Here is a 14,282-nt window from a genome sequence, read left to right as displayed (position 1 = left end):
TATATTTGTCATACTCTTAAAAACATTCGTATGATCAAGAGAGCCGATCGTTTGTACCAAACGCACCCAGTTTTCCCGTTGCCTATGAATATGCCATCTTTTCGAAAACACTTCATTAGTGTTTTTAGTCTCTCAGCCTACACAGCCCACACACGCAATAGGACAATGACAAATAACAAAAACACATCCCACAATCCCATCTCTTTCACCAAGAAACCCAATAAAAAATTAAATACAATGTTAACAATACAAAATACTATGGATGGTTCAAGCTACTGTCTGCAAATAACCCTAGATCATGGTTATGGTTATGGTCCAGGCTATTGTCAGGATTAGGATTTTAACATGCAATTAAGATATTATTAACACAGTAAACTCAATTTTTTAAAACATTTATAGATGGCACTTTCAATTGGAATTTTCCCCCATAATCTGTAACATCCTAAAACAATTCAATGATTAATTGCTTTTTTAACCATGCTAAAGAAACACTATAGAGGGAACAGAATTCATATTTGTATTGAATGTTTCTTTGATCAAAATATTTTATAATCAAAACTAATGTTTATCCCACCAATGGGGACTCATTCGCCTTATTTCATCCATACAGCATGTATTTCCGTTCAGTAACGTACAGTATTTCCAGAGAACTTGCGTTCCGGGCCTACCTGCCACCTTGGAGTTGTAGGCCACTCCCACACCACAAATGTTGTTGTTCGCGGCTGCAGAAACCTCTCCTGCACACCGGGTTCCATGACTGCACAACAAAACTTCAATTAAAAACCTAGAGCATCAAATCAAAAACCAGACAATCTAGACAGGTTTTCTGTTCGAGTATTGCCTAAACCTGTTATTACTATGTTTAGAAACATGATTTTTTTTTTTCTGGCGGGTCTAATTTCAGCCAAAACATCTTAGTAGGTTGCGTGGATAATGAAATACCCTTATCTTGGTCTTGGCTGCAATAATTTGTACATGTAGATGTGTAAAATCTGGGACAGCAGACAGATGCCTTCTCTGTCCTTATTAGATGCCAAATAAGTCTGATTAATTAGAAACTTCCCTTATTTCTATTTGTTTTTTTTTTCTTTTTAATATTTGAGTTTTTCTGTATTGCTAAAAAGATTGTAAGGCATAGCGGAATTTAATTATTTCTTGTCTATGCAGATTGAGTCATGTTTTTTTTTAAATTATATATATGTTAGTAGATTGTTCAGTAATACCAGTTTTCTTTTTATTTTTTGTCACAGAATTGCTGGTTCTATGTAGAGTGTCTTCCTTTACACAGATGTAAAGTGGATCTAAAGAGCATCTTGGTGTCTGAAGCCAGTGTTGAATTTGCCAAGCTTAAAAATAAAACAAGGCAAAGCAGAAAAGGACATCCTAGTGAATAATTGCTTGAAGCTGAGCCAAATAGAACTGCCACTGATCTGCTCCTCAAATGAGGGAGACTGATTATTTTGAAAAGGTTAGTAACACCACAAATCCGGCACTATTTCCAAAAATAACAACCAAATTAAAATGATATAATAGCATCCTTCTTTGTCTGTCTGGCTTACAGTAACAGGCTGCACATTCTGTTCAAATGCAGTGTGCACGTCTCATTGGACTTGGCTGAGGCACAATGCTATTTATAAATAATCAGCTGAGAAGTCTGCAGACCACACATGCCACAGACTGAGTCCAGTGATCCTGCTAATCAGTAAAGCTTTTTTTGAATCATGCACCCATTTCTTATTCAGTATCATGGCACATACTGTTTGCACATGAAGAACCAAAAAAGGGAAAGAAAATGACTTGTCCTTGAGCTACCCTTGAGTATATCATGCTGTCTACAAAAGCAACAGAGGCATGATGATAAATTCTTAGAAGCAAAAAGCTACTGCTGTGCATTTCACCACATTTCACATTCCAAATACTGTACAATATTTCCAAACTACATCTAAAAGCATAACTTTACACATACCCTCTGGGGTTTCTCATTCTGTAAGTAAAACCAGATGGTGTAAGCAATGTGCAGTTCACAATATAAGGGAACAATACCAGAGATCAATGAAATATTTCAATTAGTGGAATTAGTGAATAAATTAGAATGAAATTAAAGGACCCAGAGGACTGCTACAGAAGTCTGTGGTCAATGACATATTTATAGTTTACAGATCCAGATATTTCCAGATTCCTTGGAGACGTAGAATAGAATTAGAACACCTAAAATTATTTTCAGCTGCAACTTGTAAATTAATTTGGACTTTTCTATATAATTTATGGGGAAAACATCTAAGAAATTTTAACCAGCTTCTTCAGCCATAAGACTTGAAATCGTATTTTTACATATTTGAGTGGCACCCTTGTCATGCAGAAGACAGTTGAAAAAGCAGGCAAAAAATAAAACAAGATAAAAATCAATAATGTATTCTATTGTTTTCAGAACCATGACCTATATTCTGCACTAGCTTGCAGTTCAGCGAAGATCCTCCTGCTGATTTTTATAAGTATGCTTCAACTTTGTACAAATACTATGTAGTGTACACTTCAAGGATGCATGAATTAAGAAATTAGTTTAGAGGATGCAGAAACATTATTAAGGATATACACACATAAACATTTAAACAAAGACATGACAGGTTAAGTATGACTCTCTTGTACTTTTGTCTCTCTAGTGCTCCAAAAACAGAACACAGCACAAAGATACCGGACACTTCATATGTTTTAATGCATCTGAGATGAGTGCCCTAAGATACGGCTTAATGGAGCTACGTGTAAGGAAAATCAATACTCAGACTCAGAGTGAGCCAGTGCCATCCCTCAGCAAGCTGCTGCTGCAGACACATCATTTCTCTGTGTGTTCATTATGAAGAAAGAAGCTGCTGTGGTCTCTTATGCTTGGTTCCTAATGGTCTGTGGAGAGCAAAAGTGCTTGGTGACCAATCAAAAAATACCTGTTAAACCAGTCATCTGTGTAGCGAGGGTAGGGATAAGGGTCATTGCTGCTAAAGTCATAGCTGGCTTCTGCGTTCTGAAATGAGAAATTATTGTATGAAATTGGGCAAGAACGCAAATTAGGTTGGAAAACATGAAGTTCTCTGACCTTTCCGAATAAAAATAAAAAAATGCAACCAGTCATTTACATAGAACATTAGCTGTGGAAATGCAATGAAGGCTAATCATTTGTACTCAAAGAACAGGATGGAATTAAAACCCTTTATGCACCCTGATTTATTGTTCTTACATGTTCGATAACAGCTCATGGATTGACTTGTGTTGACAGGATGCTAGAGACACGGAGACAAGTAGTCACATCAGTGGGTCAACCAAAAAAAAAAAGGAATGGGGGCAGTAGGAGGAGTGTGTGTCAAAATAGAAACAACGACAGGAAAGCAATAAATATTAAGTAGTTTAATTTGTGAATGTCTTGATTTTAATTTTCACAAGTTCTCAGTTACAATGATGACCTGGAGAGTCCTCCATTTATTGAAGCAACCAAGTGAAGCACTTTGCTCAAGGGTACAACAGCTGTGTCCCTCTTAGACATTTGCACCCACGACCTTTTGTTCCAGAGCCCTAACTACTACTCCATGTTACAGCCAAATCTACAGCTTTTTGTAACAGATAGTCACTTGAGTTCAAAAGCCATTATTGGGCGACAGAAAATGTAAACTTCCAGTATATACCAATTATATTATCAAGGGAAATTAATGCTCATCGTGCTTATTTTATGTAAATGAAAGGATCACTGACGTTTGCCCTCAAAGGCTTGACTCTAAGTCATGAAATCGGTTTGTTTTAATAAGTTGATATTGACCTAGACACATGGAAAACCTTTATCTTTCATTTTATTTTTTATTTCATCATGGAGAAACAGACTTTTTTTCTTTGTGACAATACTGAGATTTGAGCTACATGTTTGATTGTTGTACAGTCTCATTTTATAGAACAAATTATATGATAATGATGGATGTTATTACTAATCATTCTAGATGATAGGCTCATTTAAAATTATTATAATAGCAATGTTTAGATGCACAGGGCTGCAAGGAATATTAAGAGACTGACATTTTCCTATTTAAGCATCATGTTGAGTATGCATTTTCTTTTGTTTTATATTTGAATTTTATACTGCTACAAAAGCCCAAAAAGTGCAACATACTTCAAAGTTGTCATAAAGGTAGCAATATTGTTTAGTACTAGTCAACATACCCTGACAATCTCCATTGCAGTATTTTGATAGATACCTGTGTATTGATTCTGCTAATCAAATAAATAATTAAGGAACTGCCTGTACATTGATTTACATTTGTTAGACAGAGGAAATAGCAGGTGTTATGTTTGCAAGGCAGCTGACCCGTTAATGATCAGCTTTATTGACAAACATTCGTTCTTCAATTAATAGTTCTCACTCCTTGTCCTGGAGAGCAATAGTTCTGCATGTCTTATAGGACTAACTGGTCCCCATTAAGTTAATAATTGATTAACTTAACTCTAGCTAGGCTAGGATGAAAAAGAGAAGATTATGACTTTCTGAAACCTGAGGACCACTGATCTGTAGCCTATGAATTTCATGGTAGTGTTCGTTAGTTTCCAGTGTATTACTGTAACCTTGGTGAGGTCTGTACTATAAAGCAGGCTGTTTCAAATGTGTGAGACAGTGCGCTTGAGGGAAAACTACCCTGTCTGTACACAAAAGACCTTAAATTGAAAACTGAAGCCTGCTTTACCTTTGTCAACAGGAATTAACACTTGAGCTTGGTTTAATGTTAAACCATTTAACTCCTACACAAAGAGGAAATAAACCTAAAATAATTCGGAATTATATTAGTTGCATAGCTATTCAGGTAAATTCACCATCCCTTTTCTAATTGCTTCTTCCAATTCAGGGTTGCAAGGGAGTCAAGCAACATGAAGAATGTTGGTTGCAGACACAAACACATTCAGACCAGGGCCAATTGTCCCAGAAACCTTAACCTACCAGTTCGTGTACAATAACATCAACTTTTCACATTTAAAATATAGACAGGATAATCTTTAAAGAATACTGTTAATTAAATGCATCACAGTTAAAACCATCTCACGAAAATAATTCACTTTAAAAAGTATAAATCCAAAAGAAAATATGATGCAAATGACCAATATGTCACAGATGGCTAAGAATCACTCAGTTAAATTTCAATTCTTTCCATTACGATAAAGTATATTTCTTTTCAAAATAGGTACCTTTTGATAAGAGAAAATTTGGACAAGTCAAGGAAAAAGCATCTTTAACATAAAAGGTAAACTTCCATGGCTCAAGAATCAACATACAAAAAAATGCAAGAACCAGGCATCACATTTTATGCCTGCAGTTCTTAAAAATGACACATCAATTTGCTGTGCTTTGATACATCATTTATTTTCTGTGATCCATCTTTGCAGTTAAGGAAATTAGATTTTTTTATGAAGAAGCTGCTTATAAACCCTGCCAATTTTCTAGATCATCACTGCCCCCAACACGTCTGTTGTAACTTGCTGGCTGAAAGGTTAATCTGGTTGTGAATCTGCTGAAGTTAGCAAAAATAGACATTAAAATGTTTCCAAAGCAAAAATGAAATAAACTTGACCATCACAGTTCCTAGAACGCACCTAGAACAATTCACAGCTAAAGCAAAAATCAGGTCAGGGCTCTAATGTGAAAGATTAAACACATATTACTGATACAAACACTGCACATGCCCTTTCATCAAAGAGACACTCAGTTTTCTGGTGTAGATAGGCTATCAAGGCGCTATGTCTTTGTTTCAGCTATTTGTATCTGTGATCCACATAATTATTACTCATCTCTGTTTGATGAAAGGGCAGAACAGACATACTGTAGACATGGTTTTCCTTGCTGAGTTGGAGGAAGGGGGGTGTGAAGTGATGGAGGCAGGGACTATGCTGAGGCTTTGTGCCACCTCACATCACTCTCATTGGCTACTCGATAAACCTACTGAGAGCAAATGAAAGCAACAGAAAATATTTGAGCTCTCAACATATAACATAATATACCTGTATGTGCATTCACACATGATACAGTATATGACTGATTTGGTGGGATTTGAGTCAAATTGGATCCAGCATTTCCTGTAACACTTCAGAAAAATATTACAAACTAATTAACTATTAAGAAGTAACTACACAAAACACTATTGTAGGAGTGCATAATCCCATTCTTAATTATGAATAAAATGATATTCACATCTCTGAATCATAACTGATTAGTGTTGGAAATGGAAGCAGCTTCCCAACTACTTTGGGAATATTATTGAGACAATCTGTTACACATTTTATATTTTTCTATTAAAATCATTAAAATGAAGACTACAGCAAATCCGGCACACCCACAATGAAGTGACTCTGGGGGGATAGTTGATTTATTCATTTTCTTTAAAAAATTCAAACTTTAAATTAAAACTGAAATCTATTCTTTCTTCTTCGGTAGGACCAATACCTATAAAAGATGGATTGAAAACTACAATGTTGTATTAAAAGAATGAAGAATTACAATCAGTACATTTACAATGTCTTGAAAGCAAGGGTGTAACCTGATACAATTATACTATCAATGCTGTTAAATCCTGCATTCATAGATTTAACAGATTAAATTGATTTATCTAATTATAATAGAGGTCATTATGTTTTTAGTGATTAGTCCACAGGTTTTACTTGACACACCCTAGACTGTTTTGTTTTCCTTTCAAAACCAGTTCCTTTTAATATTAAAAGATCCAGCTGGAGGCAAGTTATTTTCAATCAAATGGCTTTCTAAGTCCTTCAAGCACTACTTACAATATGCTGTTTTCATGAGATTTCTGCAGCGTGAGTTTACATCGTAATATTTCTATGGCAACCCAAAGATGTGATGATATGTGGATGCAAAAAACCCAGAAATTTGAGTGACAAAGGGCTCTGTTCTGTATACTTTTGAGCTGCTTTTGGCTGGCCTCCATCTGGCTGAGCTCAAGAGGATTGCAGATGAAAAATTATTTTCCTGAAGGAGTCCTTTGTCAGTTAAATAAATAATGTTTTAACCTGAATCTTAATTCCACTCAGCATATTACATGTACGTACTGTACCTTAGTTTTGCACATGAAATTAAACAAAGTAAACCTGAAATTAAACACGGTACCTTTATACAAGGTACTGTGTGGTATTTTTTCAAAACATCACCTGTTTCAGAAAGAAAGTGACTCCGGCCACAATTTACTGGATTAACACTGGATTAATTTTTTAAAAAAGTTTACATAATTTATTTAGAAAATGTCTTTACATTTTTAATGATGCTTTTCTGTTCACACTCTTTGCATGTAATTGAAATTTCCATATTTTATTATTCCATACAAATTACATCTCTAAAGACAAGTAAAGGATCGAACACAGTACACAGTACGTGGTACTGAAAATCTCAGTGAATCTACAGGGAGCTTCTCTGGTAGACAAGTAAAGCTGTTCTGACCCTGCATTTATGCCAAACTTTAATTAAATCTGAGGTTTTAGAAACACTTTATGGATATGTTTGCCATCACTCGTTAGTTGGCAGTCTATCCGTTGGTACTTGCAGTATCACGTAACATGATGATTCACTATGGGGAGTGATTGTTTCTTTTTGACTTTGTCGAAAAAAACATTGTTCCACAGCACTAATAAGTGGGAGACCTGGGATCCTTGTCTCCAAGGATTTCCTGTGATTTGCAAGCCTAGAAATGAACACGTCTTTAAATATAAATTACAGAAAAAACGCACAAGCTTGATTTGGAGTTGAATGAAGCACCACTATGACTGAAAGAGCCATCAAAAGCAAGCTGTTTCCTAGGAAATGCTGCAGTGATCATAAGCAGAAAGAATCTCCCTCATTAGGAGTAGAGTGCAATGCAGTAATAAAAGGTTTTAATTAATTAATGCTGATAGAAATGCTTTGGATTCTTTGGAATATTTCAATAAATAAAACGCAAACAAGCAAAGTGCACAGAAGAATCACTGTTATGCATAAAATTAAGAGTGTTTGAGCTTCATGAAGCTGCTACAATAAACTCAGGAGTGCGTGGGTTGCACATTCTACCCACAGAAGACAGGCCGGTGGAATGTTATTTTTGGTTTTAGACTTAACATACAGCTGCACAGCCCTCTAAGCAAATAAAAGAGAGATTTCTGGGGTGTTTATAGTCTTTAATCCCATCCAAAAAATCTACTTCCACTTCTCCAAAAACAAAGTAAAAATGGAGATACTTCATTATTCAAATGTCATTGTGCTATTTTTTTCCAAAAATTTTGATTTGGAAAACCATTGTTTTTCTAACATACTGTACTAATATACTGTACGATAACATACACCATAAAAAGAACTCCATGCTAAGAAGTCTCATTTAAAAAGATGGAAAAAGCAAAATTCACCCTGTGCATCTTCATACAAAATACGGTAAATTCAACAGCAGCCAGTTGTAAAATTGATTTAAAAGCATGAATTACACCATGCCATTGGGGATATTAAAATTAAATTATAAAGCCTTTATAAAAAATAAATTCATAGCACTTGATCTTAATCCTTAGATCTGAAGATCTGACTCAAAGATGACCAACACTAATCCTGGAGAGGTCTTTTTACAGTAGGCCTCCCTTTAATCATTGTTTTCTCAATGTTTGGAACAATTTTGCTTTCACCATAGAAGCCGTTCCGTTAAGTATTTCACAGATTTAAAATGAAAAGGACGACTGTTGGTCATTCCTGACTTAATTAAACTTATTGACTTACTAAATTGATTAACATTCACATGTTCCAAGTCTTTACAAATTGATTATTTAGGGGTGACATATAAGACGTAATTGACTGTGGCTTTCCAAGACCAGGATTGACCACCCCTGGTCTAAATGTTCCTCATTAAACCAGCTAGGATAGTTAGTTAAAACTTAATTTAAATTGTTGTCAGTGAGGTACAGTATATGTTCAAAACAGTTATACTATTTCTTATACTTAATACTTTTTTTTGCTCAACTACAAACAATGGGAAAAATAGGTACTGTAGGTCCCTTTTCAGGCCATAAAGGCCCATGGGGAATGGGGGTCAAGGGCCACCATTTTTCTCACCCATCCGACACTGGAGGTGGAGGTGATGTGGTCGGCATCACACTCCGGCCGGCCTATTACCCCCAGAAGGATTAACCCCCAGTACTCATTTGGAAAACGGGCTGAGAGGATCTGGGAGCCGTCTGGAAGGAATTGGAGCAAGCTACATCGCTTGCCCATAACTGGGATTGCACCCGGGGCCTTCCAGACAGATGGGGAAAAAACACATTAAGAGTAATGTGGGCATCACACACATACTGTAACACAATGCACAGAAATACACAAAAAAGACCATCATTTTCAGGATAGGAATGTTAGCATCAGTTCAAGTTAAGAAAGCCTGAGCCAAGTTAGTATTTCAGATGAGACATTAAACTGTAGATTACAGATCCCATGGTGTTATTTATAAGAATAAGAATGTTAAGCACAATTTCCTGGCTAAATTCATTCATAGGCCTGCATAATCCACACAACCTAGAGCCCCCCCTCCCCCTTAACAGAGCTGGTGAAGTACTTTTTCACTTGTCCACCTGATCTGCTGTGCAGTGAGGCTGCAGGTATACAATGGTTGCTTTGTGTAACACAGATGGATGGTAAGTGAAGTGGCTCCCCTGTTTTTATGTTACTTACTTTGGGATCTTATGGGATGAAAAGCACTGTACACAATGCAAGGATTTTTTCATTTTTTAATATATTTGTTCTATCTTCTCTGAAACATCATCAAAGGAAAGCTTTAAAATGAAAGAAGGAAAGTCCCTCATGCAATAATTGCAATAATCCTACTGTAAACGTTGCCTTCCACTAGTGTAACTGACTGCTTCATACATTCAGATTTTTCATCATCACCTGCATTTAACACTATTATGTAAAAGATAAGCACTCTGTTTCAGTACTCCCAGCTTCAGCCAATGATTTCCGATGATTTTTTTCTCAGTATTCTAATAGAAAAATAAAACCCTCCTCTGCAGACTGATTTTCCAAATTTTACTGTGATTTTCACACAATTTCCAGAGCACAACACAATGGTTTTACTATAAAAAAGACATCTCTTACTTACATAATTTGAAGCAAGATCTGGATGTAGATAATCAATTCCTGTGACAAAGCAGAAGAAAATATTGGCCTAATGAAAAAAAATTGAAATGTCAAATAAACTTACATGAAAATGTAATCAGTCATCACCCCAACGTTTTTTTTTTCAATTTAAGCTCTGTGGAACCAATTTCACATTGGAATCCTTGATAGTACATCAAGCATTGTATTGTAGTTGCGGCAGTTTCTATTTAAAGACACACAAGTTACAATCCAAGATGAAAAATGCATTTTCATGATCAATTTTGTCTGCAATCAAACTGCTGCTTAACTACAGATACTTTAGGTTAATGTGAAAAGGGAGGCAGGAGAGTATCCCCCTCACCATCTATGAGCTTATGCACTAAATATTGTTTTTCATTATTTTTTTCTTTTCAAGATTAGTTAAATGAAAAGCTTACCATCATCCATAATTGCTATAGTCACCCCTTTCCCAGTAAATCCTAAATCCCAGGCCTCCGCCACATTGAGATCCAGCCCAGGAGTGCCATCCGCTTGACCTGTATTTATCTAATCAGACAAACAATATGGAGGCACTCTATGAAAACAGAAGCCTAGGCGTGTATATTACAAATTACACAATGCGAGGAACAGGCAGGAATATAAATGTCACCAATATTGCACTGACATAATAGCAGCTGGGGAGCTCTTAAACTGACAAGCTTAATAAAGACACATTTTTTTAAAAAAAAGTCATGGGTGCTTCTAAACAATAGATGAAGACCCAGAGTGTGATTATAGATGTTAATATGTTTGGAACTTGAATGCATTTTTAACATACTGTATAAAGAAAATACAAATAGTTTAAATGTGGGCAGATCATGAGAAACATGCAGTAATATATGATTATTTTAAAGCACATACTGTACAAGGAAAATGTATTCTCCTATCCTTCATTTTATTTTTAATCAACAAAAAACAATATTACTAAACACAAAATAATTTTATTCAGTGTCAAAGTTATATTGACAACAACATTTTTATACTCTGAATTATATACAGTAGGCCTGTTAGTGCCACAGAGAACAAATATTGCATGGAAATAAAGTACATGGAAATTACATGGAAACGTAGAAACCTTTAATATAAGCTATCTCAAAAACAATACATACTGTATTTATTCAAAACAAAAAGTAAAAGACAATGCTCAAACAAGATAGAAAAATGCAAGCTTTTTCAGTAACAGCTGATCTATAAAATTGCTTACAAGATACCACTGTTTGGTGAATAGTGGATCATTCATATTGACTTCAATTTCATTAATATCCCTGTAGCCTCGCTTCATCCTCTCAAATCCTTCCTGTTGTAATATACTCTTCACCTGAGAGATAGAGGAAAAAACATGAAAAATTAATGTTCTCTTTGCAGTTTCCTTCTCCTGCTAAAACATACGTAACAACTGTATTGCGACAAGAAATTAACATTGAAAAATGTACATACATAATATTATGTATAACATTGGCAATTTTATTTTGGATACTAAAGTATTAGAAACAAAGAAAAGAAAACAAAAAATAAACCTAATCAATACATTTTCAATGTCTTTGAATCAATTTACACTACACTGCTTAGAATCCAATCAAACAGATGTTGTTTAGTTTTAACACAGAAGTTTTCCTAGGCTGGCCAGCTGCAGATTTTATGTTTATAGTATACAGTATGTAAAATGATGACCCTGCAATGGATAAAGTGGCAAGAAAATGAATGAATGGATGGAAAATGTATGTACTGTACTTCTGGACATTGTACTGTAGTTTTATATTGTGTAGGTGAGACCAGAAACCAAAAAGCTGCTTATTCAGTTACTGACCATGCTGACCTCAACCTACATAGAATTCCACAGTTTCTGCTTCTAAACTTCCCTCACTATTCTATTTCAATGGAAATCATCTGGAAAATACAGACCTGTGCTTTCTGTTCCTGACTGAGCTCAGACCTCCATAGAGGCAAACAGCGCATCTTTATGCTCTGTACAAATTCCCACTGACACCAAGATAAAACATGAAAAGATGAAAAGCAAAGGGGAAACCGAAGGAGGTCAGCCATTAAAAAACAAAATTAAAAACAAAGAAATAATCAAAAGTATGAAAATGAGGACTTCCATATAACAGCAAAAGTAGAGAGTGAAATAAAATGTCACCCGAATAATAAAAGGAAATGTCTACACAATTAAATGAAAATGGCTGATGTATTAAATGAATTTTTCACTTATATATTTACAAATCAATGGTGTTTCTCATGCTGAAGAAAGAAGGTGTATATTATTGGAGCTTATATTAATAGAAGTTCGGGAGCAAGGTTAGATCTTGCATACTGGTCTTCCCTTTGCATACTGTATCTTTCTGACAAGCCCCCTGCCTCCCCATCAACACCCTTACAGCAGACTCCCTAGCTCAGTCCTCGCAATACTGAGGGGGGTTGAGCGGCTTATCCTCTTGGATGAGCTGCGATTCCTTCAGCTGGGCAAGTCACGCCAAATATTTTATACATATTTAATTCCTCTATCACATTCATTACAATCTAACAGAACTACTGAAAATAGCATTAGCACAGAAGTGGCAGATGTGTTACAGTTACTAGAAGCACATTAACGAATCACCTGATGGTATTCTCCCAGTTGTAGTGGAGGAATCAAGATGCTATTCATAAGCCACAAAGCTCGCTTGATTTTAGAAAAGGCAGATCTTGCATAACCAAGTTGTTTGATGTGTTTGAACAAGCAACAGTAATAATGGATAAAAACACAGCACATGATTTAATGGGAAATGAGCCACCCAGCCATGGCGTTGAAGCTGATAACCTTACTTCTTTCACGAAAGAGTGGGATGAAATACTCAGACCAATTTCAGCAGCTCTTAAATGATGAATGATTACATTGGATGTTCAATTTTTCAACTGAGGACATGCATGTTACGTATTTCTCTTCTATGCAGCTAATATATGGTATTAAGTTATGGTAAATAAAATGATTGAACATTGTATTTTTCACTGTAAAATGAGTACTTGATATTCTGTGAATTCCTCCTGTGCAGGTAAACGGCACATCTTTCTCATTCACCAGCTTTTGGAAGCTTTCCAAAATAGTCTCTATGGGAAATACTAATTCCAGTTTCCCAGTTTTACTGCTCTTAAGAAAACATTTAACTTTTAAATTATTTTTCCCGTTTTTACTCTCCAAATATTCATTATTCCCGATCTTCCAATTAATCTTATTAAAACTAAAAATGATGAGAACTGGAGTGAAAATGTCTAGCTAGCTTATTCTATTAATTCAACCATCTAGTCAGGGATCTGGAAATGTTATATGTAATATTCTGTAATTAAAACCATGTTTGGCTTACCCAGTGCAAGTAGCTAACATGCACTCAATACCTAACGCGTGTTGTAGCTGAATGCATGAAAATAGCTTCAGCTTTACCCTTCCACAGTTCAATTGAATCTTTTCACTTCTAAGCTGTTACTAAAATTGAATTATAGCTGCTGTGCCATTTAAGAGCAAGTAAAAGCTTTAAGATAACAAAGTGCATTTGAATCCAAATCAGATCTTAAAAGTAAATACAGAGCTGTTTATTTACAATATTCAGATGTTTTCATTTTGAAGTGTTGCGGGTCCATATTAATGTTAGCACTCTCCTTTTCTGACCCGTTCATATTTCAGCTTAGACTTTGCATAATCATTCATTCTTTTCAAATCATATCCGAGACATAGATTCCATGTGTCTGAAGTCTGCCTGTAGAATAGCTGTGCTGTCATCTGTTCTTTGGAAAGGCAATATGTATGGCAACAGAGATTCATTCTTTCTGCTGGCAATTCCATGTGTTTTTGTTCAAGAAAGGGACTTTACAGGGAGATCAAAAGCAGAGCCACTCATGGTTTCTTTGAAGAGCATTTACAGAAACACTAAGGGCTATTCACAGAAGCTTTAAATAATCAGATGCAGGGTTTTCTTCTGCAATCTTTTTTTTCTGTGATTAAAATAATATATAAAATGAATTAAGTATATTGCTTTGTGATTTCCAAAGGATGTGCTGAAAACAGACTCGTGATTAAAGAAAGTACAGTAAATTGGGAGAATGAAAAAGTGAGATGAGAAAACCCCACTGAAATTCCTTACGA

The 14,282-nt window shown here is 35.4% G+C and overlaps 1 protein-coding gene across 1 annotated transcript in view; it reads right to left on the bottom strand.

Moving 5' to 3' along the window:
- Nucleotides 1–14,282, bottom strand: part of pcsk2 (proprotein convertase subtilisin/kexin type 2) — a 46,681-nt gene that overhangs the window by 20,965 nt on the left and 11,434 nt on the right. The window contains exons 3-7 of the mRNA XM_006638585.3: nt 11,373–11,486; nt 10,567–10,675; nt 10,131–10,168; nt 2,940–3,016; nt 669–757 (exon numbers count right to left, since the gene is read on the bottom strand). Of these exons, the coding sequence (XP_006638648.1) occupies nt 669–757; nt 2,940–3,016; nt 10,131–10,168; nt 10,567–10,675; nt 11,373–11,486 (427 nt within the window). The remainder of the gene's footprint in view (nt 1–668; nt 758–2,939; nt 3,017–10,130; nt 10,169–10,566; nt 10,676–11,372; nt 11,487–14,282) is intronic.

This window comes from Lepisosteus oculatus, chromosome 17, assembly GCF_040954835.1.
Source record: "Lepisosteus oculatus isolate fLepOcu1 chromosome 17, fLepOcu1.hap2, whole genome shotgun sequence".
In the NCBI taxonomy this organism is placed as follows: domain Eukaryota; kingdom Metazoa; phylum Chordata; class Actinopteri; order Semionotiformes; family Lepisosteidae; genus Lepisosteus; species Lepisosteus oculatus.
This window is presented reverse-complemented; position numbering and strand designations above follow the sequence as displayed.